This window comes from Salmo trutta, chromosome 30 (assembly GCF_901001165.1).
Source record: "Salmo trutta chromosome 30, fSalTru1.1, whole genome shotgun sequence".
Taxonomy (NCBI): Eukaryota; Metazoa; Chordata; class Actinopteri; order Salmoniformes; family Salmonidae; genus Salmo; species Salmo trutta.
In genome coordinates this window covers 17547405-17574418 of record NC_042986.1, presented here as the reverse complement: position 1 = coordinate 17574418, position 27014 = coordinate 17547405, and the positions used below count along the sequence as shown (strand labels likewise).

The 27014-nt window shown below is 40.6% G+C and overlaps 1 protein-coding gene and 1 long non-coding RNA gene across 10 annotated transcripts in view; one reads left to right on the top strand and one right to left on the bottom strand.

Annotated features, from left to right (window-relative positions):
• The window catches only part of LOC115168138 (ankyrin repeat and SAM domain-containing protein 1A), a 119024-nt gene extending 95641 nt beyond the window's left edge, over window positions 1-23383 (bottom strand). For 3 of the 8 annotated variants that reach the window (XM_029723109.1, XM_029723110.1, XM_029723114.1), the window contains exon 1: window positions 22702-23382. In XM_029723109.1, the coding sequence (XP_029578969.1) occupies window positions 22702-22877 (176 nt within the window). In that variant the 5' untranslated portion in view covers window positions 22878-23382. Of the gene's footprint in view, window positions 1-22701 lie in introns of all 8 variants that reach the window. The other 5 variants (XM_029723112.1, XM_029723113.1, XM_029723111.1 and 2 more) reach the window with 4 other exon arrangements.
• Window positions 23384-23796: 413 nt separating this feature from the next.
• LOC115168145 (uncharacterized) lies at window positions 23797-25765 on the top strand. Of its 2 annotated transcripts, XR_003870627.1 has the most exons (5): window positions 23799-24292; window positions 24483-24572; window positions 24714-24799; window positions 24917-24993; window positions 25118-25765. It is a non-coding gene; the product is annotated as an uncharacterized LOC115168145 (long non-coding RNA). The 2 variants fall into 2 exon arrangements; XR_003870626.1 differs by having other exon boundaries at window positions 23797-24292; window positions 24483-24799.
• Window positions 25766-27014: the final 1249 nt, after the last annotated feature.

The following is a 27014-nucleotide window of genomic DNA, read 5'->3' as shown; positions in this document are numbered from 1 at the left end:
TTTATTTACTTTACATTTCAGAAAATAAAGCAATGTTAATTCTGTTCTTAATTTGTTTCATAAAAAATAAAAGAACTGATAAGAATACCGTTAAAGTACAGGATGGATAAGCAGCATCGGTAAGAGTAGTAATACCGTTAAAGTACAGGATGGATAAGCAGCATCGGTAAGAGTAGTAATACCGTTAAAGTACAGGATGGATAAGCAGCATCGGTAAGAGTAGTAATACCGTTAAAGTACAGGATGGATAAGCAGCATCGGTAAGAGTAGTAATACCGTTAAAGTACAGGATGGATAAGCAGCATCGGTAAGAGTAGTAATACCGTTAAAGTACAGGATGGATAAGCAGCATCGGTAAGAGTAGTAATACCGTTAAAGTACAGGATGGATAAGCAGCATCGGTAAGAGTAGTAATACCGTTAAAGTACAGGATGGATAAGCAGCATCGGTAAGAGTAGTAATACCGTTAAAGTACAGGATGGATAAGCAGCATCGGTAAGAGTAGTAATACCGTTAAAGTACAGGATGGATAAGCAGCATCGGTAAGAGTAGTAATACCGTTAAAGTACAGGATGGATAAGCAGCATCGGTAAGAGTAGTAATACCGTTAAAGTACAGGATGGATAAGCAGCATCGGTAAGAGTAGTAATACCGTTAAAGTACAGGATGGATAAGCAGCATCGGTAAGAGTAGTAATACCGTTAAAGTACAGGATGGATAAGCAGCATCGGTAAGAGTAGTAATACCGTTAAAGTACAGGATGGATAAGCAGCATCGGTAAGAGTAGTAATACCGTTAAAGTACAGGATGGATAAGCAGCATCGGTAAGAGTAGTAATACCGTTAAAGTACAGGATGGATAAGCAGCATCGGTAAGAGTAGTAATACCGTTAAAGTACAGGATGGATAAGCAGCATCGGTAAGAGTAGTAATACCGTTAAAGTACAGGAAGGATAAGCAGCATCGGTAAGAGTAGTAATACCGTTAAAGTACAGGATGGATAAGCAGCATCGGTAAGAGTAGTAATACCGTTAAAGTACAGGATGGATAAGCAGCATCGGTAAGAGTAGTAATACCGTTAAAGTACAGGATGGATAAGCAGCATCGGTAAGAGTAGTAATACCGTTAAAGTACAGGATGGATAAGCAGCATCGGTAAGAGTAGTAATACCGTTAAAGTCTTAATGATACCCATCGCTATTCCTGATAACAAAATTAAAATAGTTCGCCCAATTTCAGTTTGAGACAAAACAAGCACACGTAGTGTACAGAATCATTGTACCATCTAAACCGCGCTGTGAAATATATTTCCCATAAAGAGACAAATGAGAGTTTAAGAAAAAAAAGTTTTGATCAGTCATGGAAATAAAAGTACCCTAAACAAATTGGCTCCCTATTTAAATAGATGGAGAACAAGCTATTAAGGAAAAATACTGGTGTTTTGGTGCAGGTACAGCCAACTAGCATAAAAATAATATTGTCAAAGTCCTTTGTTTCAGAACGCCAAACGTCCTGAACGCTCAAAAGTACTTTACATATCTTAGGTTTGAAATTCATATTGTTTATTTTTTTAGGGATCAAATGTAATGTAAGAGTGCTTTTATAGAATATAGAAACCTTATGTTCCATCGATGACTTTAGCACCTATACAGGGTCACGTGTTTAGGGTACAACATACTTCAGAAGTACCTAGAACTCATAGGCTATATACAAATTCATTTAAAAAGATTAATCTTTCCTGGTGCTCCTAAATGTTGTTGTGCTCCTAACTTTTTAAAAATTTGGGAGCACCAGTGCTACTTAGTTCCATGGAAGGGAAAGCTTAACACTACAGCATACAATGACATTCTAGATAATTCTGTGCTTACAACATCGTGGCAACAGTTTGGGGAAGGCCCTTTCCTGTTTCAGCATGACAATGCCCACATGCACAAAGCGAGGTCCATACAGAAATGGTTTGTTGAGATCAGTGCGGAAGAACTTGACTGCCTGCACAGAGCCCTGACCTCAACCCCATCAAACACCTTTGGGATGAATTGGAACGCCGATTGTGAGCCAGGCCTAATCGCCCAACATCAGTACCCAACCTCACTGATGCTCGTAGCTGAATGGAAGCAAGTCCCCGCAGCAATGTTCCGACATCTAGTAGAAAGCCTACCTAGAAGAGTGGAGGCTGTTATAGCAGCAAATGAGGGACCAACTCCATATTAATGCCCATGATTTTGGAATGAGATGTTCGACGAGCAGGTGTCCACATACTAAAAACAAACTCACTACATGACCAAAAGTAACGGAATTGTTAGGCACAAGGCAATGTTTCTTAAACTTACAGAAGGCACATAAGCAACGTTGTTTCTAAGCTGGGCAAGTACGCATCTGCCCCGGGACTGCCACGAAGAAGAAATATCAACCCGAGCAGAGAAGCAAGAGTTTGAACTTCACTCAACTTTCTACAGTTTTCTCCATTAACACTATCAACATTTCCCTTTACTGTTGGTATTGTGATCGAATCAATGCAACATACCGAAACAAAACAAACCATGCAAAACTAACTATGCAAGATATTTTTTTTCTAGGCAAAACGCATTGGAATAGGATTCTATTGCATTGACAGGCAGGACTCAGGCCCATACTCTACACAGACCAATTCGCCATAACCAATCAGAGCTGCAGTAGGCCTATATGCAAATATACCATTGCCATATATTGATAAGTGCCATTCCCTTTGAACTGGACTGTGTATACAGCATGAGTGGTCATGAGTAGATGTGCTTGTTTTCAGATCAAAGCGAGAGCTACATGTACCGACCTGTGCACATTTATTCATATCCTTTGCTAGTTAGTTAGTAAGTTATTAGCACAAGTTATTAACATGTGCATTTCTAGCCATCCTTAAAAAGTGCATCAGGTAAATAGCTTTTCTTGTCTTAAAGGGTGCTGTATTTTGATAGACTTGATTAAGCTAAGTAGCCAGTAGGCAGAGGGTAGCTTGACTTGTCTAATTCTCTGCAATAATGGTATGGGAATAATGATGCATTTTATTTTGTGAAGTAGTTTCTTGCATCAAACACCACAACAACATTTTCAGTCACCTTTTTTATTTTATTTAACCTTTTTTTAAACTAGGCAAGTTAGTTAAGAACAAATTCCTATTTAACAGTCCCTCCAGGATTACGCAATTCTGCGATAGCATAATTCAATGCAGAATCAACCTATCAGCGCATATTATGCAAGAGCTCGCAATTTTGACCAATCCTGCACTTTTAGCGCATAAAAGGGTTCAATCAAAAGCGGGTTCGTAATTTTGACCAATTACTGCACTGTTACTGTGCAAAATGACCCAATCCAACCACACGTCAAAAAAGTTTTTCCCCCCTGGCCTGTCAACGTATTCACGTGCTAAGATGATGTGTGATTGTTGATGGCCGAGAGGCAGTACAATGAACAGAAATCGAACTCATTTGCCAACAAAAATAACAGCTAAACAATTTCCAAATGATTTTGGAAACATGAGAAAGTCGACATTCAACAGTCACTTAGAATCATCAAAGCACATGAGAATGTCAGAACAGTTCCCACAGCAGCGGCAGATCACCATGACTGAAGTGGGAGCAGGGAAGACTGTGGCAAGCGCTGAAAGAATCAAGGTGAGTGGCGTTTTACTCAAACTTTTACTCCGCTAAACTTGGCTTTAGTAGGGTGGTCGGCACTCTGCTCTCCCCAGTCTGTCAGATTTGCCGTTTTAAACTCTAAAACCTAATACGGATCACGAAAGCACAATCTTTCTGGATTTTTTTGAAATGGTAATACTGTTTTTAAAAGTACATATCAACCAGAATACTCTATTTCTACGTTTTCTGTTCTTTATCTTCCTTACGTCCCTTTCAGAAAAGAAAAAAAAAATCACAATCATGTATTTTGAAGACAATTTATGCGAAAGAAATATCAACCCTCAAATTGAAAGCGATTGATCAGCTTTGAATCTATTTGGGGTTTTTTGTTGCGAGAGAGAGGGAGGGAGTAGGAATGGGAGATGCATAGGGGAGGTGCATCTCGTATTGATAGAAAGCCACAAGCCTGATGGAGAGGTGAGGTGTGTATGAGTGAGTGAATGTTTAGATGTTTAATTGTTTTTGTATTATGTATTCTGTTTAAAATCGTCCTAAAACTGAACACATACGACTTATTGCTTTATATGAAATTAAAGTGAAAAAAATATATAATAATAATAAAATAAAAAATAAATAAATAAATAAATAAAAAAAATCGCAGAATTTCAGTAAAGCTGCCGCAAAAATCAGGCATTTTTGGCCGCAGAAATCACCCAAAACTGATTTACAATGACGGCCTACCCCAGCCAAACCCAAACGACGCTGGGCCAATTGTGCTCTGCCCTATGGGACTCCCAATCAACTCCGGATGTGATACAGCCTGGATTCAAACCAGGGACTGTAGTGACGCCTCTTTCACTGAGATGCAGTGCCTTAGACCACTGCACCACTAGGGAGTCCTTCTCTAAAGGAGAAGTGGATAAACAGGTTAATGTCAAGCCCTGCATGTTTTTTTTTCAAAAGACTCATGGAATGTAGGCCTACATTGAAAACCACAAATTGGCTGCTACTGTAGGCTGAATGATAGAACAGCTACAGTGGCAAGAAAAAGTATGTGAACCCTTTGGAATTACCTGGATTTCTGCATAAATTTGTCAAAATGTGATCTGATCTTCATCTTAGTCACAACAATAGACAAACGCAGTGTGCTTAACTAATAACACAAATGATTGTATTTTTCTTGTCTATATTGGACACATCATGTAAACAGTCACAGTGTAGGTTGGAAAAAGTATGTGAACCCCTGGGCTAATGACTTCTCCAAAAGCTAATTGGAGTCAGGAGTCAGCTAACCTGGAGTCCAATCAATGAGACGAGATTGGAGATGTTGGTTAGAGCTGCCTTGCCCTATAAAAAACACACACAAAATTTTAGCTCGCTATTCACATGAAGCATTGCCTGTTGTGAACCATGTCTCGAACAAAAGAGATCTCAGAAGACCTAAGATTAAGAATTGTTGACTTGCATAGAGCTGGAAAGGGTTAAACAAAAGTATCTCTAAAAGCCTTGATGTTCATCAGTCCACGGTAAGACAAATTGCCTTTAAATGGAGAAAGTTCAGCATGGTTGCTACTCTCCTAGCCGTCCAGCAAAGATAAAGCAAAGATAACTACAAGAGCACAGTGCAGAATACTCAATGAGGTTAAGAAGAATCTTAGAGTGTCAGCTAAAGACTTACAGACATCTCTGGAACATGCTAACATCTCTGTTGACGACTTTACGATACGTAAAACACTAAACAAGAATGGTGTTCACAACGGAAGAAGCCACTGCTGTCCAAAAAAAACATTGCTGCACGTCTGAAGTTTGCAAAAGAGCACCTGGATGTTCCACAGCGCTCCTGGCAAAATATTCTGTGGACATATTAAACTACAGTTGAGTTGTTTGGAAGAAACACACAACACTGTGTGGAGGAAAAAAGGCACAGCACACCAACATCAAAACCTCATTCCAACTGTAAAGTATGGTGGAGGGAGCGTCATGGTTTGGGGCCGCTTTGCAGCCTCAGGAACTGGACAGCTTGCTATCATCGACGGAAAAATGAATTCAAGTTTATCAAGACATTTTGCAGGAGAATGTAAGGCTATCTGACTGCCAAAAACATTTGGTTGAGTTTATTGCTGCCAAAGGAGGGTAAACCAGTTATTAAATCCAAGGGATCACATACTTTTTCCACCATACACTGTGAATGTTAACACGGTGTGTTCAATAAAGACATGAAAACGTATAATTGTGTGTGTTATTAGTTTAAGCAGACTGTGTTTGTCTAGTGTTGTGACTTAGATGAAGATCAGGTCAAATTTTATGACCAATTTATGCAGAAATCCAGGTAATTCCAAAGGGTTCATACTTTTTCTTGTCACTGTATTTCCATGTTAAAATGTTATGGGATGCATTTGCTCCATTGTTTTTTATAGTAGGCCACTCTTGTAGGCCTACATTATGATCAAATAGCCAGAGTAGCCTACTAGACCACTTTTAAAACTAACTTTAAGTACAGCCTCAGTGTTCAAGGTAAACTCTTCGGAAGTTATCACAGAATTTTTACAATGTTCAAGTTTACACTCAGCAGACCTGAAATCGCTCAGTGCCCCAAAACAATTGAGGTAACATTGCATCCAAGTATGTTTTTATGTACAGTGAGGGAAAAAAGTATTTGATCCCCTGCTGATTTTGTACGTTTGCCCACTGACAAAGAAATGATCAATCTATAATTTTAATGGTAGGTTTATTTGAACAGAATAGACAAAGACAGAATAACAAAAAAATCCAGAAAAATGAATGTCAAATTTTATAAAATGATTTGCATTTTAATGAGGGAAATAGGTATTGACCCCTCTGCAAAACATGACTTAGTACTTGGTGGCAAAACCCTTGTTGGCAATCAGAGGTCAGACGTTTCTTGTAGTTGGCCACCAGGTTTGCAAACATCTCAGGAGGGATTTTGTCCCACTCCTCTTTGCAGATCTTCTCCAAGTCATTAAGGTTTCGAGGCTGACGTTTGGCAACTCGAACCTTCAGCTCCCTCCACAGATTTTATATGGGATTAAGGTCTGGAGACTGGCTAGGCCACTCCTCGACCTTAATGTGCTTCTTCTTGAGCCACTCCTTTGTTGCCTTGGCCATGTGTTTTGGGTCATTGTCATGCTGGAATACCCATCCACGACCCATTTTCAATGCCCTGGCTGAGGGAAGGAGGTTCTCACCCAAGATTTGACGGTACATGGCCCTGTCCATCGTCCCTTTGATGCGGTGAAGTTGTCGTGTCCCCTTAGCAGAAAAACACCCCCAAAGCATAATGTTTCCACCTCCATGTCTGACGGTGGAGATGGTGTTCTTGGGGTCATAGGCAGCATTCCTCCTCCTCCAAACACGGCGAGTTGAGTTGATGCAAAAGAGCTCCATTTTGGTCTCATCTGACCACAACACTTTCACCCAGTTGTCCTCTGAATCATTCAGATGTTCATTCGCAAACTTCAGACAGGCATGTATATGTGCTTTCTTGAGCAGGGGGACCTTGCGGGCGCTGCAGGATTTCAGTCCTTCACGGCGTAGTGTGTTACCAATTGTTTTCTTGGTGACTATGGTCCCAGCTGCCTTGAGATTATTGACAAGATCCTCCCGTGTAGTTCTGGGCTGATTCCTCACCGTTCTCATGATCATTGCAACTCCACAAGGTGAGATCTTGCATGGAGCCCCAGGCCGAGGGAGATTGACAGTTCTTTTGTGTTTCTTCCATTTGTGAATAATCGCACCAACTGTTGTCACCTTCTCACCAAGCTGCTTGGCAATGGTCTTGTAGCCCATTCCAGCCTTGTGTAGGTCTACAATCTTGTCCCTGATATCCTTGGAGAGCTCTTTGGTCTTGGCCATGGTGGAGAGTTTGGAATATGATTGATTGCTTCTGTGGACAGGTGTCCCTTTAAGAGTGTGCTCCTAATCTCAGCTCGTTACCTGTATAAAAGACACCTGGGAGCCAGAAATCTTTCTGATTGAGAGGTGGTCAAATACTTATTTCCCTCATTAAAATGCAAATCAATTTATAACATTTTTGACATGCGTTTTTCTGGATTTTTGTGTTATTCTGTCTCTCACTGTTCAAATAAACCTACCATTAAAATTATAGACTGATCATTTCTTTGTCAGTGGGCAAACATACAAAATCAGCAGGGGATAAAATACTTTTTTCCCTCACTGTATTTGTAATACCGTAATACCTTCTCTGGTAGATGTTTTCTAAAGACATTTATTCCATCTGTGTGACAAAAAAAATAAGTGTTTGCTTATTCCAAATTTGTAGGAGCAAAAATGGTAGATCATTTTAAATATGCCTTAATTTCTCAAAAATATAGAGACTATTAGCTTTCATTTGACATGCTCCTATGAACTTCACATATTGGTGGTCATTGGTCCTTATAGATTGAACATACAATTTTATCCTGGAAAGCACACATTTCTTTACCACAATATTGCATACAGAAAAAAAAACATCCAGAGTAAGAGCTTACAAAGCTCTGACTTAACAAGCAGTCCTAAAATCTCTCACAATTAGATTTTTTTTTTAAAAGATTTTTATTTTATTTTGACAAGATGGCCTAGAAATGGTAACCAACACCTTACAGTCGATAGGGAGTAGAAGCAAAATCCCTGCATACAATAGTTATGGACAGAGGCAGCCTGTCAGGTTTAGCTCATTAGCAATCATAGTTAGTTGACAGCTTTAGCTAGTTGTTAATTCAGAATATTTTGACCATTTCAGCCTGTGTGTATGGCTGTGTAGCATGATTGAGTCTTCATGGCACGTGAACAGCTCTCAGTGAGCGTTTGTTTCACACAGCATCTGTGATGCAGCAGGAGGTGAGGATAAACTGCTTACGCCACACGCCGCTCTGACAGCAGAGCATGTTAATGGGCCAAAAGAAGACACACTGGTGCCAAAGAGATGGAAAAGAAAGATACAGAATTTGAAAGATGAGGAGGATCAGATGGTGTGAGAAAATAATTATTTCAGCATGTCCCTCATACAGGCTGGCGTTTACCCACACTGATTTCCCAACAGAAGCCATGGCAGTAACTACACAGCCCTGCCAATCTCACCCTCCATGCTATATCCCAGGGGTATCCAACCTTTTCTAGAATGCGTGCTACTAATAAAGTGTCGCGAGCTATTCATTTCTCTCTAGCTTTCAAAAAAGGCACATTCGACTTTTCTCCCCTGCAACCCTTTCCCGAGTCTTTAGTGTAAAATAGAAAGTAGTGCATTGTTTTCCGTCAATTTACAGTGCATTTGGGAAGTTCAGACCCCTTGACTTTTTCTAGTGTGTTACGTCACAGCCTTATTCTAAAATGTATTACATTTGTTTTTCCTCATCAAATCTAAAACAATAATGACAAGCAAAAAAAGTTTTTTTTTTAAAAGTTTGCAAAAATGTAAACAAAAACATTTACATAAGCATTCAGACCCTTTACTCAGTACTTTGTTGAAGCACCTTTGGCAGGGATTACAGCCTCGAGTCTTCTTGGGTATGACGCTACAAGCTTGGCACACCTGTATTTGGGGAGTTTCTCCCATTCTTCTCTGCAGATCCTCTCAAGCTCCGTCAGGCTGGCTGGGGAACGTCGCTGCCGAGGTATTTTCAGGTCTCTCCAGAGATGTTCGATCGGGTTCAAGTCCGGGCTCTGGCTGGGCCACTCAAGGACATTCAGAGACTTGTCCCAAAGCCACTCCTGTGTTGTCTTGGCTGTGTGCTTAGGGTCGTTGTCCTGTTGGAAGGTGAACCTTCACCCCAGTCGGAGGACCTGAGTGCTCTGTAGCAGATTTTCATCAAGAATCTCTCTGTACTTTGCTCCGTTCATCTTTCCCTAGATCCTGATTAGTCTCCCAATCAATGCCACTGAAAAACACCTTAAATGCTGCAGAAATGTTTTGGTACCCGTCCCAGCATCCGTCCCTAGACACAATCCTGTCTCGGAGCTCTACAGACAATTCCTTCAACCTCATGGCTTGGTTTTTGCTCTGACATGAACGGTCAACTGTGTGACCTTATATAGACAGGTGTGTGCCTTTCCGAATCATGTTCAATCAATTGAATTTACCACAGGTGGAGTCCAATCAAGTTGTAGAAACATCTCAAGGATGATCAATGGAAACAGGATGCACCTGAGTTCAATTTTGAGTCTCATAGCAGAGGGTCTGAATACTTATGTAAATATTTAATTTTCTTTTATAAATTTGCTTACATTTTTAAAAACCTGTTTTCACTTTGTCATTATGAGGTATTGTGTGTAGATTGACAAGGAAAACAATTCATTTAAGAATAAGGCTGTAACGTAACAAAATGTGGGAAAAACTTAAGGGGTCTGAATAGTTTCTGAATGCACTGTACCTGCTCAAATAATGGTTAAGAAACAACTCTAAAGGGGCCCTATAAAATCTGATCCCCCCAATACTGTTTTATATTTTCCCACATTATGTTCTCAGTTTTATTTTTCCTGGTTTTAGATTTTTTGTTTTTCACTCTCAAAATTACAATTGTGCATAGAGAAACAACTCAATTGGATGTTCTGAGTCCATATCATTGCTTAAATCACATCAAAAGACATTATCTTTTTTAAAGTGTAGAACAAATTGGTTTTTGAGTGTAATTTCCCTTTAGTTGTGCATCTAGCGAGTGATGAATGTGGCATCTAATGTGCCGGTCTAGCGATGGTTCTGTACTGCTGCTGCTCATTTCATGGCAAAGCAAAAAATAATAATAATAATAATAATAATTTATACAAATTATATACAGTAAGCCTACTTTGACATTGGGGTGGCAGGTAGCCTAGTGGTTAGAGCGTTGGACTAGTAACCAAAAGGTTGCAAGATCGAATCCCCGAGCCGACAAGGTAAAAATCTGTCATTCTACCCCTGAACAAGGCAGTTAACCCACTGTTGCTAGACCGTCATTGAAAATAAGAATTTGTTCTTAACTGACTTGCCTAGTTAAATAAAGGTAAAAAAAAATATGTTGAGTTGATTATATAGTAGCTGGGAGCTTGCGGTGTCTGATACTTGTTTATGATAGTTTGCGGTAGAACGTGAAAATTGCATGCATTTTCAGAATTGTTTGATGAGCTACTGATAGGTGGGTGGCGATCAACCTGTTGGAGACCCCTGCTATATCCTCTACCGGCATGCATTTTATTTCAAATAGCAAGCTGCTGTTTCGTTTCAGCTACAATCCACCCCGACGAACCAGGCAGCAGCAATTCCCAGTGATGCCAAGGACCCAAGGTTTCTCCTCGTGTATCTCTGCATTTCCTCCCTGCTCTGCTAGATGTTGGCCACAGACACCACATACGATGTATGTTGTATGCACAGAGAGGTGTGGGGAGAGAGAAAAAGAGGTGTAGAGAGAAAGAGGTAGAAACTGAGCTGCACTTCCTAACCTCCTGCCAAATGTATGACCATATTAAAGACACATATTTCCCTCAGATTACACAGATCCAAAGAATTTGAAAACAAACCCAATTTTGATAAACTCCCATATCTATTGGATGAAATACCAGTGTGCCATCACAGCAGCAAGATTTGTGACCTGTTGCCCGAAGAAAAGGGCAACCTGTGAAGAACAAACACCATTGCAAATACAACCCATATTTATGTTAATTTATTTTCCCTTTAACTATTTGTACACCATTACAACACTGTACATAGACATATGACATTTGCAATGTCTTTATTCTTTTGGAACTTCTGTGAGTGTAATGTTTAATGTTAATTTGTATTGTTTATTTCACTTTTTTTTATTATCTACTTCACTTCCTTTGGCAATGTTAACATATGTTTCCCATGCCAATAAAGCCCTTGAATTTAATTGAAAGAGGACATGATTTCCCAACAGATCAGGAAGTGGCAAATAAAAAATAAATGTCTTCCACCAGTCAACATACTGTCATCCAGCATACACTGAAGAAACCTGCTCTAATAACAGTGTATCCATCAATATGATAGTGGGAAGTGCAAATAGACTCTGGAGAATACAGATTAGCTTGGTTTGTTCAAGACCAACCATTTTTAGCACTGACATTTCATAATATAAACAGACTTCCTCAAACAAAATAAATAAGACAGCTTGGAAAAGCAAGAAAATGTCAGCAAAGCAGAAGTTAAAACGAGCTAGGGCTTAAATTGGTGGCCTGCGTGCATTTTATTGAGGACAATTATTTCTCGCTCCTGACTTCAAGTAAAACATGTTTGAAGTCTGGGGGTTGGCTGGTGTCCCAGCAGGTGGGCAGGAGACCGCTGACAGCAGCAGGGAGGGACACCAGGCCAGGGAGACCATAACTTCTGGGGCAGGAGCTCCCTTGTTGCCCGGGCTCAGAAACATGCCTGGATGAAAGTGTTACTGTATGTCTCTGGAACTAGTTATAAGCAGACTTTTTCAAATACTGATGCACACATCACGCCACACACAACTCTGTCTCTCATATTAGGAGGACACACATTTTGTCCTCCAGTGCCACTTAGGTTATTCACTGTGAGGGGTGGAAAAAGGGTAATTCAAACAAACACATTGTAGTGGAGAGTTCATTAGAGGTGTCTGTTTCTCTTGTGAAATACCAGAAGCGCAGTCGAGAGGCGGGTCCCTTTTCTGTTTGTTTTAACACAGTAACCGCAGTGGGAACCTATAAATAACACTGGTTTCTGTCAGGATCCAAGTTCTTATCTGGAACTAATGCACTGTAGTTTTCCTGTCAAGATTAGCTTCCATTTCTGCCTTCTCATTTTGGGCAGAGAAAACAACATTGGAACAGTTGAGACTTAAAAGTTTTGTGTAATTGTCTTTCTGGAAACTACCCAGCCAAATCGCAAAATCTAATTTGATAACCCAATTGGGGGAGGGTTCTATTCTGTTTAGGCCCCCAGTCCACAATGATGATCATTTTAAGGCAAGGACTTAAGCTAGCCTGTTTCTTACATACGGTCCTATTTTTTTTTTGTTTTTTTTTTAAAGATGAACAGTGAGCACAATCAAAGTTATGCAGTAAAACAACCTACAGTTGAAGTCGGAAGTGTACATACACCTTAGCCAAATACATTTAAAAACTCTGTTTTTCACAATTCCTGACATTTAATCCTAGTAAAAATTCCCTGTTTTAGGATCACCACTTTATTTTAAGAATGCGAAATGTTAGAATAATAGTAGAGAGAATTATTTATTTCAGCTTTTATTTCTTTCATCACATTCCCAGTGGGTCAGACGTTTACATACACTCAATTAGTATTTGGTAGAATTGCCTTTCATTGTTTAACTTGGGTCAAACGTTTCAGGTAGCCTTCCACAATCTTCCCACAATAAGTTGGGTGAATTTTGGCCCATTCTTCCTGACAGAGCTGGTGTAACAGAGTCAGGTTTCTAGGCCTCCTTGCTCACACACACTTTTTCAGTTCTGCCCACACATTTTCTATGGGATTGAGACTTTGTGATGGCCATTCCAATACCTTAAATTTGTTGCCCTTAAGCCATTTTGCCACAACTTTGGAATTATGCTTTGGGTCATTGTCCATTTGGAAGACAAAGCTTTAACTTCCTGACTGATGTCTTGAGATGTTGCTTCAATATATCCACATAATTGTCTTTCCTCATGATGCCATCTATTTTGTGAAGTGCACCAGTCCCTCCTGCAGCAAAGCACCCCCACAACATGATGCTGCCACCCCCGTGCTTCACGGTTGGGATGGTGTTCTTCAGCTTGCAAGCCTCCCCCTTTTTCCTCCAAACATAACGGTGGTCATTATGGCCAAACAGTTCTATTTTTGTTTCATCAAACCAGAGGACATTCCTCCAAAAAGTACGATCTTTGTCCCCATGTGCAGCTGCAAACAGTAGTCTGGCTTTTTTATGCCGGTTTTGGAGCAGTGATTTCTTCCTTGCTTAGCGACCTTTCAGGTTATGTGGATATAGATTATTTTGTACCCGTTTCCTCCAGCATCTTCACAAGGTCCTTTGTTGTTGTTCTGGGATTGATTTGCACTTTTCGCACCAAAGTACATTAATCTCTAGGACACAGAACGCATCTCCTTCCTGAGCGGTATGACGCCTGCGTGGTCCCATGGTGTTTATACTTGCGTACTATTGTTTGTACAGATGAACGTAGTACCTTCAGGTGTTTGGAAATTGCCCTAAGGATGAACCAGACTTGTGGAGGTCTACAATTTTTTTTCTGAGGTATTGGCTGATTTCTTTTGATTTTCACATGATGTCAAGCAAAGAGGCACTGAGTTTGTAGGTAGGCCTTGAAATACATCCACATTTTCCAAACTGTTTAAAAGCAGCCAACTTAGTGTATGTAAACTTCTGACCCACTGGAATTGTGATACAGTGAATTTATAAGTGAAATAATCTATCTGTAAACAACTGTTGGAAAAATGACTTGTGTCATGCACAAAGTAGATGTCCTAACCCACTTGACAAAACTCTAGTTTGTTAACACATTTTTTGGAGTGGTTGAAAAACGCATTTTAATGACTCCAACCAAAGTGTATGTAAACTTCCGACTTCAACTGTATTTATAGATGTGTAGTGGCAGCAATAGTCATGTATAAAGCATGAGATGGTGCACACCCAGAGAAAATTATTTGGTGTAGAGGTGCTGACTGTGTGTGTGTGTGTGATATATATATATATATATATATAAAAACACACACACAGTACCAGTCAAAAGTTTGGACACACCTATACATTACAGGGTTTTTCTTTATTTTACTCTTTTCTACATTGTAGAATAATAGTGTAGACATCAAGGCACAATTAACTAGCATGGCTACCAAAGCATTCTGCAGTGATCCCATCTGGTTTGCGCTAAGTGGGACTATAATTTGTTTTTCAACAGGAATAACAACCCAACACACCTCCAGGCTGTGTAAGGGCTATTTGACCAAGAAGGAGAGTGATGGAGTGCTGCATCAGATGACCTGGCCTCCACAATCACCCGACCTCAACCCAACTGAGATGGTTTGGGATGAGTTGGACCACAGAGTGAAGGAAAAGCAGCCAACAAGTGCTCAGCATATGTGGGAACTCCTTCAAGACGGTTGGGAAAGCATTCCTGGTGAAGCTGGTTGAGAATGCTAAGAGTGTGCAAAGCTGTCATCAAGGCAAAGGGTGGCTACCTTGAAGAATCTCAAATATATTTTGATTTCTTTAACACTTTTTTGGTTACTACATGATTCCATATGTTATTTTGTAGTTTGTCTTCACTATTATTCTACAATGTAGAAAAAAGTAAAAAGAAAAGAAAAACCCTTGAATGAGTAGGTGTCCAAACTTTCGACTGGTACTATATATATATATATATATATATATATATATATATATAAGCAAGAGAGTGCGAGCTGGAGCGTATAACTATTTATTTTCATAGTTTACAGCAATGATAATCTGCCACTGTCACATGGCAGGGCCAAGAGAGGCCTCTTCACAGAAGATTCGCTCTGTTTTCACCCCCACATCTGTGGAATTCATCATGGGTAAAGGAGGCCCGCCACCTACGTCTATTAGCCTACTGCTTTCTCTGACAAGACAAACATGTTGATTGTAAATCTTACATGGCCTCACATTCAGACTGTCATCCCAAATTCAAATACTTTAGGAATGCCAACACATGGGTGTTAGATTTCACAGCTACCACTTCTCTCTCCTGGATGGAACCAGAAAGAAGTTCAGAGATCACCCTTCCATCCCCTGAATGTGACACTCACTGCATGCTGTTTACCAAACTTCTAACTTAGCTCTTAGCTACTGGAGACATTACCTGGGTTCCAGGCATTCTACTGAACTACCATTTAATTAGCATTCTCTTCCTGGTTCACCACATGCCTGGGTGGGTAGTTTCACATCGCTGTTAACATTAAACCACAGACAGATTCTAGGAATGCATAAGTGATTCCTGCAGAGAGCTCTATGGTCTGTGGAGACACCATGGTCTGTTGAGTGGCTGAAATGACTGAGTGATTACTTATCACGACACCCTTTGCTCTGTTTCCCTGCCACGGACAGATATGAACATTCAAATTGCACAAAGTGGACAAACCAGTCATGCTAAACGAAGGACAGAACATGCATACATAAGAGAAAAACCAAATGGCTTTGTTTCATTAAATATGTGCATCGTTCCATTACAACCACTTCTGTTGTTGATAAACAAACGGGGACATTTTTTTATATATAAGGGATTTTTTGTTTGAAAAATATTTTTTAATGAATATCGCAAGCTACAACATAAAAATTGTATTATGTCTCTGCATCCAGTATGAAGGAAGTTGGAGGTAGGTTCAAAAGCCAATGCTAAATAGAGTTAGCACAATTACTCGAAGTCTACAGGAACAGTTAGCATGCTAGCTGTTCCTGTTCATCCACCTCTGGGGAAGTAGATAAATGGCTTCATTGCCAAAATATCAAACCATCCCTTTAATATGGTGGAAATTACAGTCTTTGGAGCTAATTACAGGTTATTTTTCTTTATAGAAAATTCTTAGGCGGGCCGGGCGTCTAAATGTTCATTTTCGGGATGGAAAAACAGTTTCAGTGTCAACTTAAATGACCAAAACCAGATAGAAAGCACACAGAAAATATATTGAACTTTATATATATATATATATATATATATATATATATATTTTTTTTTTTAATAATACCATCTTTGAGATCTAACAATAAAACAAAAGCTAGACACTCAGAGAATTTTTTTTTTTTTTTTACGGATCCAAGGCACATCCCTATTGATGTTATAATGTTTGCGCAGAGGAACACAGCATTAGTCATGGCAAAACACATAGAATTTCAGGAAGTTAGCTTTAAAACTGCTAGATTGGCTCTCAGTTCCATAGCAAACTATGTAGAATTACTGGAAATTTGATTCAAATCTGCCAAAATGTCCTCTCAGCTCAGTGGAAACATTTATAGATTTGCAGAAAACATGCATTACAACAGCAAAATTCTCTCCGTGGCCAAGATAGCCGATTAGCTAGAAAGGTATGTTAGTTTACACTTCCTCATTCAAAGAACTGGGGGGGAAGTTAAAATAATGAAACTTTCTATCAAATCTATTCATTTAAAAATGCATTACTTCTACTTGCCATTATTATTCACCTGATAAGACATTTCTTTTTTGGCTAACATGAGGGGTCCCTGGGTTGCCGGGGCGGGTGTCCCTGGGCAAGAAAAGTTTGAAAACCCCTGGACTAAGCTAAAAAAAGAATGTACTAACAAGGCATTGGCTATTTGGTCTCGAGCTGGTAGCTAGCAAGTTACATTTTCACAAGGGTGGTCCAACTACGCAGGGACCGACCAGAAACCCTACATGCAAGAAGATTTGAGTAGAAGCACAATTCACTTTCTGTGACCATTGTTGCACAATTGCAGCGTGGAGCTTATTATAATCACCACTCGGATTTGAGCAGAAGAGCTGAGCCTGGCTGGCACACACATCTTTCCTCCCAGTACCTTCCTCTGTGGATCCGTCTGTACTCTGTAAACTCTGTCTACGCTACATATTTCTTCAAATGTGTTTTTTTATGCATATTTTAGCAAAACAAGACCAACAAACCTGCAGAACTTAGGGGCCTCTGTGTGTATGTAACCTACACTCTGGGTCACTCAGGGCAAGAACTTAATTCAAACTTCCTAAAACCTCCTCTGGCAACAGGTCCTGTCCCTTGACCACTTCCCCACAATGACATTTCACAAATGGTGACAGAAGCTCAATGCAAGCTTACATTTCAGTTGGCCTACTTGAACAACCTAATCCCGACAGCCACAGTATCTAGCTACAAAATAGCCAAAGTCTATTCAACTTTCTTGACTGACTGAGGACCTACAGTACTATTAAAATAGTCAATTTGGAGAAAATGGGAATGCATTTAAAAAGGTATTTTGTAAAAGCTCTCTTTTTCCATTTGGACACTGTTCCTTGGGGCCTGATAAATATGAAAAGCGATCTTCTCTGTGCTGTGTCAATGGGACAAAGGAGCTGGCTGTGAATTTAGGAGACAACACACAACCCTTCATCTGGCTAAACTCTGAGTGTCAGTTCAGTCAGTGCTGCTCCACGCATTCCTCTGTTAATTTCCCCACAATGGGCAGGCCAGGCTCTCTCTCTGGCCTGCCATGGACTCCGTTTACCCCGGCCTCCAGCCCAGTACCAGCAGCTGGGGTTGTTTGGACAACCTGGGACAGGAAGTGCCAGAGAGGAGCTCTTCCTGTGGACCTCCAGGATGGAGACGGATCATGGGGCCAGAGTGAGATGCGGGCAGTACGCTGCAGTAAGTGTACAGTACACTATTTGTAAAGGCATAGCTTGAAGTTGATGTATGACATAGTGCTTCACCACTTCTACTTCTTTGTTGATCTTGAGCCACTGGATTAAAACACATCCATTGACACATAGAACATGTGATAGGGCCTAGGCTATTGTAGAGAGGTTTGCACAGTGGCGGTCAAAAGGCCATATAAGCAAATAACAATAACAGAGGTAAATTCTATATAAATGGAAGTCAATTCAGGAAGTGAATTGATACTCAACTTGTCAACTGAATACCACATGTTCTGGCATTGACTGGCAGTGGCATGTCATTGAACCCAACCCTTGTAAACAAGAAAGCCTTATCAGGCGTCAGTCTGCTGCTGTTCAGTCTGAAAGGTTAGTATTGATGCTGAGCAGGTAATGTTGACGCCTTGGGCTCCCTGTCTCTCACTAGGATAGCTGTGGGGAATGCTATCCAGTGTCATTCCATCCATTTCTCTTTCTGATTCAGAGTAACACAAAGCACATGTGGGGCTTCTGAACATGAAGGGCTCAGTGTCTGTTCAATTCAAATGTTCAGGAAGAGCAGACATTTCTGCAGAGCAAAGCTGTGCTCCTGCCTGGCTTCGAAAACACCACAAGTCTCAACATGTACTCCATTCCATAGGAAGAATGGCAAAAATGCTGCACAAACACAACACACCATCACCAATGCTGACAGTTGCATGCATTGTGCAAAGGGCAACAACCTATGCTGTGTCTGTGCTATTAACAGACGTCAGTGTAACAACAACAACCTGGAAATAATATTACACCATGTCAAATTTCTACATCAGTTGTAACAACAACCAAATTTTGCAGGTGAAGTAGTTCAACATGAAAGTTGAACATGCACAGATGTGGGCCTAGGCCTAAAGATCAGTTACTTTCCACCATGAAAATAATCCGAGCAAGCTGCACACAACACAGTCCAACCGTCTTTAGTGAAACAACTTTATTGAACCAATGTCTGAATAAGTGTGGTAATGTCACAGATGCTCCTAAACCAGGGGGGGTCAAACTCATTTGACAGAGGGCCGAGTGTCTGCGGGTTTTTGGTCATCAATTAAGACCTAGACAACCAGGTAAGGGGATTTCCTTACTAATTAGTGGCCTTAATTCATCAATCAAGTACAAGGGAGGAGCATAAAACCCTCCATGGAAAGTGTTTGACACGTGCCCTAAACGTATTGTCATTTTCATTACATGCGCTAAATCAAATGTCACAAACAATAGAAAATCTCCCACTGGGCCACTTGGGGGTAAGCATAGGCTACATGTCCATACTTCCGTATAGCTCATATATACACAGAGGCAATGCTAACACGCTGACCAGACCGGACACGTTGCGTGCACGAGTGTTGCAAATTATATTTTGAAATCCATGTTATTCAATTATTGCGCCAACGTGCGTCTGCGTTGGTCTAAAATAGAAGTCATTCCTATTTCTGACGCAGACGCGCTGCAAGTCCTGCCTCTCCCATCTCCTCATTGGTTTATAGAAGCAGGTACCCACGTGCCATCTCCTCATTGGTTATACCCACGTGGATGATTGAAAGACGAACTGTTTTGCCGGTCGTCGTGGTAATACTATGAAAGTTTAGATACCAATCACCATATACATTCAAAGATGAAAAAGCCTGGAAGGAAGAGAGATGACTAAAAATGATTCAGTTGACCGTTTTATGTGTGGATTAATTGTCGGAGTAGAGGACCTTGTGCATTTTAGGTAAAATAACAACTCAACGTTTATATCCCAGGACAAGTTAGCTAGCAACAGCAAGCTAGCTAAATAGGACAACTTTGCTAGCATGTGCAAGCTAGCTAGCTAAATTGCCATACATGTTTAATGCTTTTCGACCTGTCCCCAAATTAATGTAATTGGTTCAGAGTTTTGATATTTTATCCTGCGTGTCGTGATCGCGTTTGGTGTGGGGGGACAAAATAAATGTATGCACGATGGCACATGCGCAGCAGGTTTGGGTTCCGTGTAACAGTATATTTGAAAAACTAAAGCACTCACAGGTCTTCAGAAAAGTGGATATTACTAGGCTGGAGATATTCACAGTCTATAGACCATCGGTTTATTTATTTCCAACAAGTGCTAGACAAACATTTTCTAAGAGGATGGTTGCCAGCCATTGATTAGGTGAGTTAGACCAGGGAGCTTCAAGTTCCTTGGCGTCCATATCACTAAGGACTTAACAGGGTCCACACACACCTGCACAGTCTTAAAAAGGGCACGGCAGCACCTCTACCCTCACAGGAGGCTGAAAAGACTTGGCATGGGCCATCAGATCCTCAAAAACTTCTACAGCTGCACCATCGAGAGCATCTTGACTGGTTGAATCACCACTTGGTATGGCAATTATACTGCCCTTGACTGCAAAGTAATACAGAGGTGGTGTGGACAGCCCAGTAGATCACTAGGGCTGAGCACCCTGCCATCCAGGAGCTCTATAATCAGGTGGTGTCAGAGGAAGGCCTGAAAAATTGCCAAAGACTCCAGCCACTCAAGCCATAGACTGTTCACTCTACTACCGTCCGGCAAACAGTACTGGAGCATCGGCTCTCGGACCAACAGGCTCCGAGACAGCTTCTACCCCCAAGCCATAAGAGCCCTAAATTGCCAGACTGCTAAATAGTCAATTAATGGTACCCAAACAATCTGCACTGACCCTAAGCACACTCACTACACTTTATATATACACACACACTAAAGTGTCACTCCCTCACACGTTCACATACACTGCATACGCACACACGCATACCGACACCACAAACTCACACTCTTTTACACTCATAATTTGCTGCTACTACTCTGTTCTTTATTTTACTCTTTTACCCGCCTTCATGTACATATCTGCCTCAAATACCTCGTACCTCTTCACATTGATCTGGTACTGGTACTCCCTATATATAGCTTCATTCTTGTGTATTTTATTCCTCGTTATTTACTTTTATTTCAATTTTTTTACTCTGCATCGTTGGAAAAGGTTCGTAAGCAAGCATTTTACTGTCAAGTCTACACCAGTTGTATTCGGCGCGTGTGATAAATACAATTTGATTTGATACAATGGCTCTTCATTCCCTGTCCACCCACAGATCTGTAACAGACAGGCAGGGATGGAGGCAGCCTTGAATGCATCATGACATCCCTGAATTGGATTTCCGATTAAGAGGGTTTAATGTAATTAGCTAGAGTACATTCAGTGTAGTGTACAGCCTGGCATGAGTAGCACAGTGACGCATCACCTAGGGGCTTTTAGCAAACACTTGTCTCAGCCATGGGATGTAGGCACCTCGATGAGGCTTTTAGGAGGTTGATTGACAAGGCTGCTATGCACCTGCGTGTGGCCAGCATTCTAATTGCAAGTGGTTTATCTAGTCCCAGCGTTTTAAACAGGAAATAATGAAAAACCTCTCTCGTTGGCATGTGTATTGTGGCATAGACCTCAAGAGAAATATGTTCTCCCCAATCTTTTTCCATGTTTATTCTGTAGGGTTGGTCGTTATGTGTAGCCTAGTTTCAGACAAGGTGCAGGAGGTGCTTCCACCACCCCAACAGCACACTGCCCTTCTCTTGTTTACCAAGTATGCACCATAACATAACAACCATGGCCTCTTTAAAATGCACCTTGAGTTATGTTACTGAGTACACAAAGGGCACCACTGGTCCCAGGGCCATTACTAACAGCTTAGGTCATTGTGTATTCCCTTCGTCCCATTTCTCATGCAACCTTTACCTGAAAGGGCTGTCGAGCAAAAGTGTCACCAAAATTAGTCTCTCTGACATTATTTCTCACTACTCTCAGTGGGCATTCCAAGTGCACTCCATCTATCTAATCCCAAAATGTGTTATTTATTTATTTATTTAATAACCTTGAGCAAGATGGACTCTGAAGTAAAAATAAATACAAATAAAAAGTTAAAAAAAGAGCATGGAACTGCCCAGTCCACCGACAAACTCAATTCCTTCCACTTGCTAGTAGAGACAAGTTTCGGGAGGGCATGGTACAACAAAATGTAGGGGGAAGAATCATGACCCATTTCACTCACAGATCCTGTTTTATTGCGTTTTTCTTGGTTTATGTAAACGAATTTCACCGTGGCGTATGAAAATGAATGGGTCTGGCGTCAAACATCCTATTGGTTAGAGAGTCTGGCCAGTAACCGAAATGTCCCAGAATTGAATACAGAGCCGACAAATCTGTCGATGTGCCCTTGAGCAAGGTACTTAACCCTAATTCCGTAATACTATGTCTGACCCTGTATAAAACAACACATTTCACTGCACCTGTGACAATAAAAAAACATTTTTATAATTATGCTTGGCCGTTCGTAGACTATTTTTCTCAACGTTCCAAAATGTCTAACCAAAAAGCATGTGAGTAGTTTAGCTGCCCACACAAACAAATGAGGACTAGAGGTTGCAATCTACTACATCTTGAATATGTTGAGTTTTATGTTGCATTACATTTATTTATTTTTCACTGACGATCATCTAACAAAGAGGCACTTCATTGCGCGTGCATGGCTACGTGAACATGTTATTAAACATGGCGAAGCAAGGGTCCACTGCATGGATGCAAATTAACAAATTAATAGCTACTGCTGTTATAGCAACCGAAATACAATAAATTGATTGATCCGGGGGGTTGTTTACTGAACGTGGCTGTGCCGTTTACAACGCGCCCATGAAACGACGTTCCTGGTTGGAACACCTCGCGCTCTGCCTCCCATTCATCCACTGATCTCCCCTACCTGAGAAGGCTGGAAAGTGGGTGAGACGCATTGTGACCACTGATATTGCTGCTTCCACTAGTCCCCGATGATCCACTGCCACTTCCAGTCGATTGTCGTTTCCCAGAAAGAAGCTTTTCCACAGCGGCAAGATTTCCAGTGCGCGCCGCCTCTAGGAGTTCCTGCTCCTTCCCCATCTCGGATAGAGTAGGGGGTTAGAAAACGGGAGAAAAAAATCCTTTGCGGTCCTCTACCAATCTCACAGGCGTACTGAGGAAAACAATGGTTCCCTGCACGACTGGATCACTCTCCCAGCAACACAAATCTCCAGGATTGTTCTGATCTTCCACTGTAGCTCCGGGGAAAAGTTTCGTTCAGTACCACGGAGCAAACTTCCTTCGCCCAGTCTCATGCGCGCGTCACTTCCTCGAAACTGCCCCTATCTGACGTCGATCAGTCATTTTTTTCATAATTTCTAATTTTGGTGAATTAGTTGGTGATTATTCTATTACCAATATGCACAAAATAAATCTTTGTACTAAATACAGTAAGTGCACAGTGCATGTGCACATGATTGTACATGCAATAATCAGCTATGTTGACATCCTTTCTCTCTCCTTAAAAAAAACTGTAGGATCATAAAACACAAAATATATGTGGGTGCCAGAAAGTTCAAAGTATTTTCCAGTTAATAATAGAGGCTATTGATATAATTTAAAACTTCGATTACCAAATGAGCATCATCTGAAAAAATAGCATAGTATTTTATTTCCCATTGACAAGCAAAGCATTATGACTAGTTGAATGGAAATACTCAACTAAAGCACTGGACAAAATATAACTGAGTGTGTGTATCTTTACTCAACTGACAGAGAAAAGACATAACTATAAACAAAACAAAAAAATCGCAAATTGTTTTCAGTATTCTCTCAATAAAGAACAATAAAGTTGTAAAGGAGTTGTCACTAGTTACCACAAGCACAATGTCCAAATTGGCTATATCGTAAAAATTCATGAAAATAAAAATGTGCTTTTTGGTTTTAATTTAAGGTTATGGTTAGGCGTAAGGTTAGCAATGTGATTAAGGTTAGGTTTAAAAAAATACATTTTAGAAATGGGCGGGGTTTATGACTTTGTGGCTATGGTAACTAGTGACAACCCGGGAAAAGGAAGTGGATTTCAGCAGCAGCTTCCGGCCGCGAATGTTCTAAAAAAATGTTTTGATGTTGCGTCAAAACATTTTTCTTTCGTGCTTTAGCTAGTATTTTACTAAAGCACCTAACGGTCAATAAACGAGATATACTGAAGTTCTATGAGGCTAGTAAGTGAGCGTAGCTAACGTTAGCTGTGAAGTTATTTTTTTGGCTAGCAGCTAGCTAGTTTGTTTCTGGAGTCGACCATTGCCGCTTTGACTGTTGCAGAATTATAAATTCGATTGGTGTGGTAAGATTTCAAATGAGCTATGGCAGACCCGGCTCTGATAAATCCTTTTTCCAACTCTGAGAAATCATTGGCTGCTGGAGAAAGCCCTAAAACCGAAGACACTTTAGAAGTACCCGTGACCTCGGATGCAGACACTGAAGATCCATCCTCACAATCAGTCAACAAACAGGTAAGTGTGTTGTTGTTGGAATAACTATAACTTATAAAGAGTGTCATGATATAGAAAAAATTGGCCCCAAAAGTACTGGAACCCTACAACAACAACCTCCCAACAGAGCTCACTAGCCGCATTCAAGATATAGTTAACTATTTGTTACATCTTCCCTACAATTCTGTTTACTTTGCATGACCTGCTGAAGAACTCTGGCTGGAGATGAGGGAGTCGCAGGTCACCCTTCTTCCAAAATGCTGAAAGTGGAGCCTGAGAGAAAACGGAGAGGTGCCAAAAGGTTGATGAGGATGAGATGCAGAAGATGCAATAAGATTCAGATACTGTACATTATATTAACCAAGCGTTTGTGGTAACTGCATAAAGACAAATATTTGTTGCAAGAATTTGTACATTAACATTTTCCCCTTGTGTTGTCCAGGGTTTGTCTCCTCCTTTTCTGAGGAGCAGCTTTAACTGCTATGAGATGTACAGACGTCTGCCTTCCCTAAAGCTGCTATAAAGAAGGTAAGACCTTTAGGCAGTTTTATGTAATATTTCATCTGAATCAATTTCAATCAGAAAATTCACTGATGCATGTATGCTGTATTTCAACATATGTTTATCTTTACCTGGTTGATACAGTCCATCACAGGATCCTCAGTCTCTCAAAATGTGGTTATCGCCATGTCCGGTATTTGCTGGAGAAATAGTGGAAGAAGGTGAGTAAAGGACATCGCTGGGTTAATATTGACCAGACATGAGTTCTTGATTGTCTTGCATCTCCACCAACAAAGACTTTGAGGCATTTTGACAACTCTAACTTTCTTCTGTTTGGCCCTGCAGCTCTGGACGTGTGTGAGAAGAGGGGAGACATGCCTCCCCTGCAGCCCAAGCACATGAGGAAGGCTGTCAGGAGGCTAACGAACAGAGCAGATCCCCAATATAAAGCACAAGAACATTCTCTTCCACTGAGCCACTCATGCCTTGCTGATAATAGATGGACAGAGCCAAACAGGGATGTATTCCACCTTTTAGATGGTGGCAACTTACACACCACTTTATCATGTTCATTCTCTCTATTCCAATGTCCACTGGCATTGAGAATGTCTGGCCATGAAGGCAAATGCAGTATACTGCTGTCAGGAATAGTCCAACTCCAAAGTCAATCTCTGTGTTAGTTGAGGGTATTTATTGGATATACTTGTCAATAATAGAATAGCATCAATGTTTGATGAAAATATTAGATCTACTTATTATTTGAGCTGAAGCATAAAGATGAAAGGATGTATCCAAAATTGGTCCCTGCTAGTGCCTCATGGAAAAAAGTGTTTTAATACAGAATTTGGGTCAATAAGACATATTTCAATAAATAAAATGTATTATTTTCTCATTAGAGGACAGGTAAAGTCTCGTAAATTGAGATTGTGTGTGTGCATGTTATAGGACGCTAACCTCAAACCTGCTCTCTGACCAATAAATGTGTGAAAACCATACTGTGTAAAGATCAGTCACCAACCTACACTAGGACAATAGACGGCACACAAATAAAGGTTGCGTCAATATTTTATCACTTTGAAAAATTCTCACAATACTAATTTGGTTCACAGAACCAAGTTTACATGAGTCTTATTGAATGACATTAACATCTTAGGTGAGGAATTCTAAGCAAGTGTTAAACAAATTTGACAAACAGTCAGAGGGTCTCAACAAATGTATCAGGACATTATCTTCTCTGGGATGATTCTCTCACTGTCGCACTAAGCAAGTGCAATTTCCAGTTAATGTACAACACTTAAAAGTGCAAATAATCCAGAGCAAAATAACAATCCATTCAGTTATTACATGCACGCACCCACTCCTTCCACAACAATGAGAATACTATATTTTTGCAAAGTCATTCTAATGACTAAAGGGACAGAGTATGCCAGTCCCACCCCCTCACGCATGGCACTATTTGGCTGGCTCAGGGCTGTTGTCATGGTAACCCAGAACAGTTGAAGGGGGCAGCAGAAATGTAACTTGACAGGCTCCCCCCTGTGAAGTGGAAGCTGGCTGGGGGCTGAGTGGTCACCCTGCTGCGGATGGAGAGAGTTGTTCTAAGGAGGGGGTGAGCATGGATTTTAGACGAGTTTAGTCAGTCAGACAACAGCTTTCTAACTAGGGACCATTTTCCTTCCACATCACTTACAATAACCAGGTTTAGACAGATTGGCTGACAACGTCAAGAAAATGTGTGCGCATCGATATGGTTACCAACGTAATTAGAGCAGTAAAAATAAATGTTTTGTCAAATTCGTATATGGTACTTTCAGCCAATCATCATTCAGGGCTCGAACCATCCAGTTTATAATATTATTGATACCATGTCATGTCTATGCTAATATAGCAAAAATTCACTAGCTAACCAATAACTGTAACAATGTATTTGAGAGACAAGTGCTTATTGTGCAAATGTATTTATGTTTAAAAATAAATACATTTTGAGACAAAATGTCAAGTGTCTAAGCCTACCCTGTCTGTTTCGCCTGCATCACGTGTTGTTCTTAATTATACACTGGGTGGGTCGAGCCCTGAATGCCGATTGGCTGAAAGCCGTGGTATAACAAACCGTATACCACGTGTATGACAAAACACTTATTTGTACTGCTCTAATGACGTTGGTAACCAGTTTATAATAGCAATAAGGCACCTCTGGGGTTTGTGGTATATGGCCAATATACCACGGCTAAGGGCTGTATCC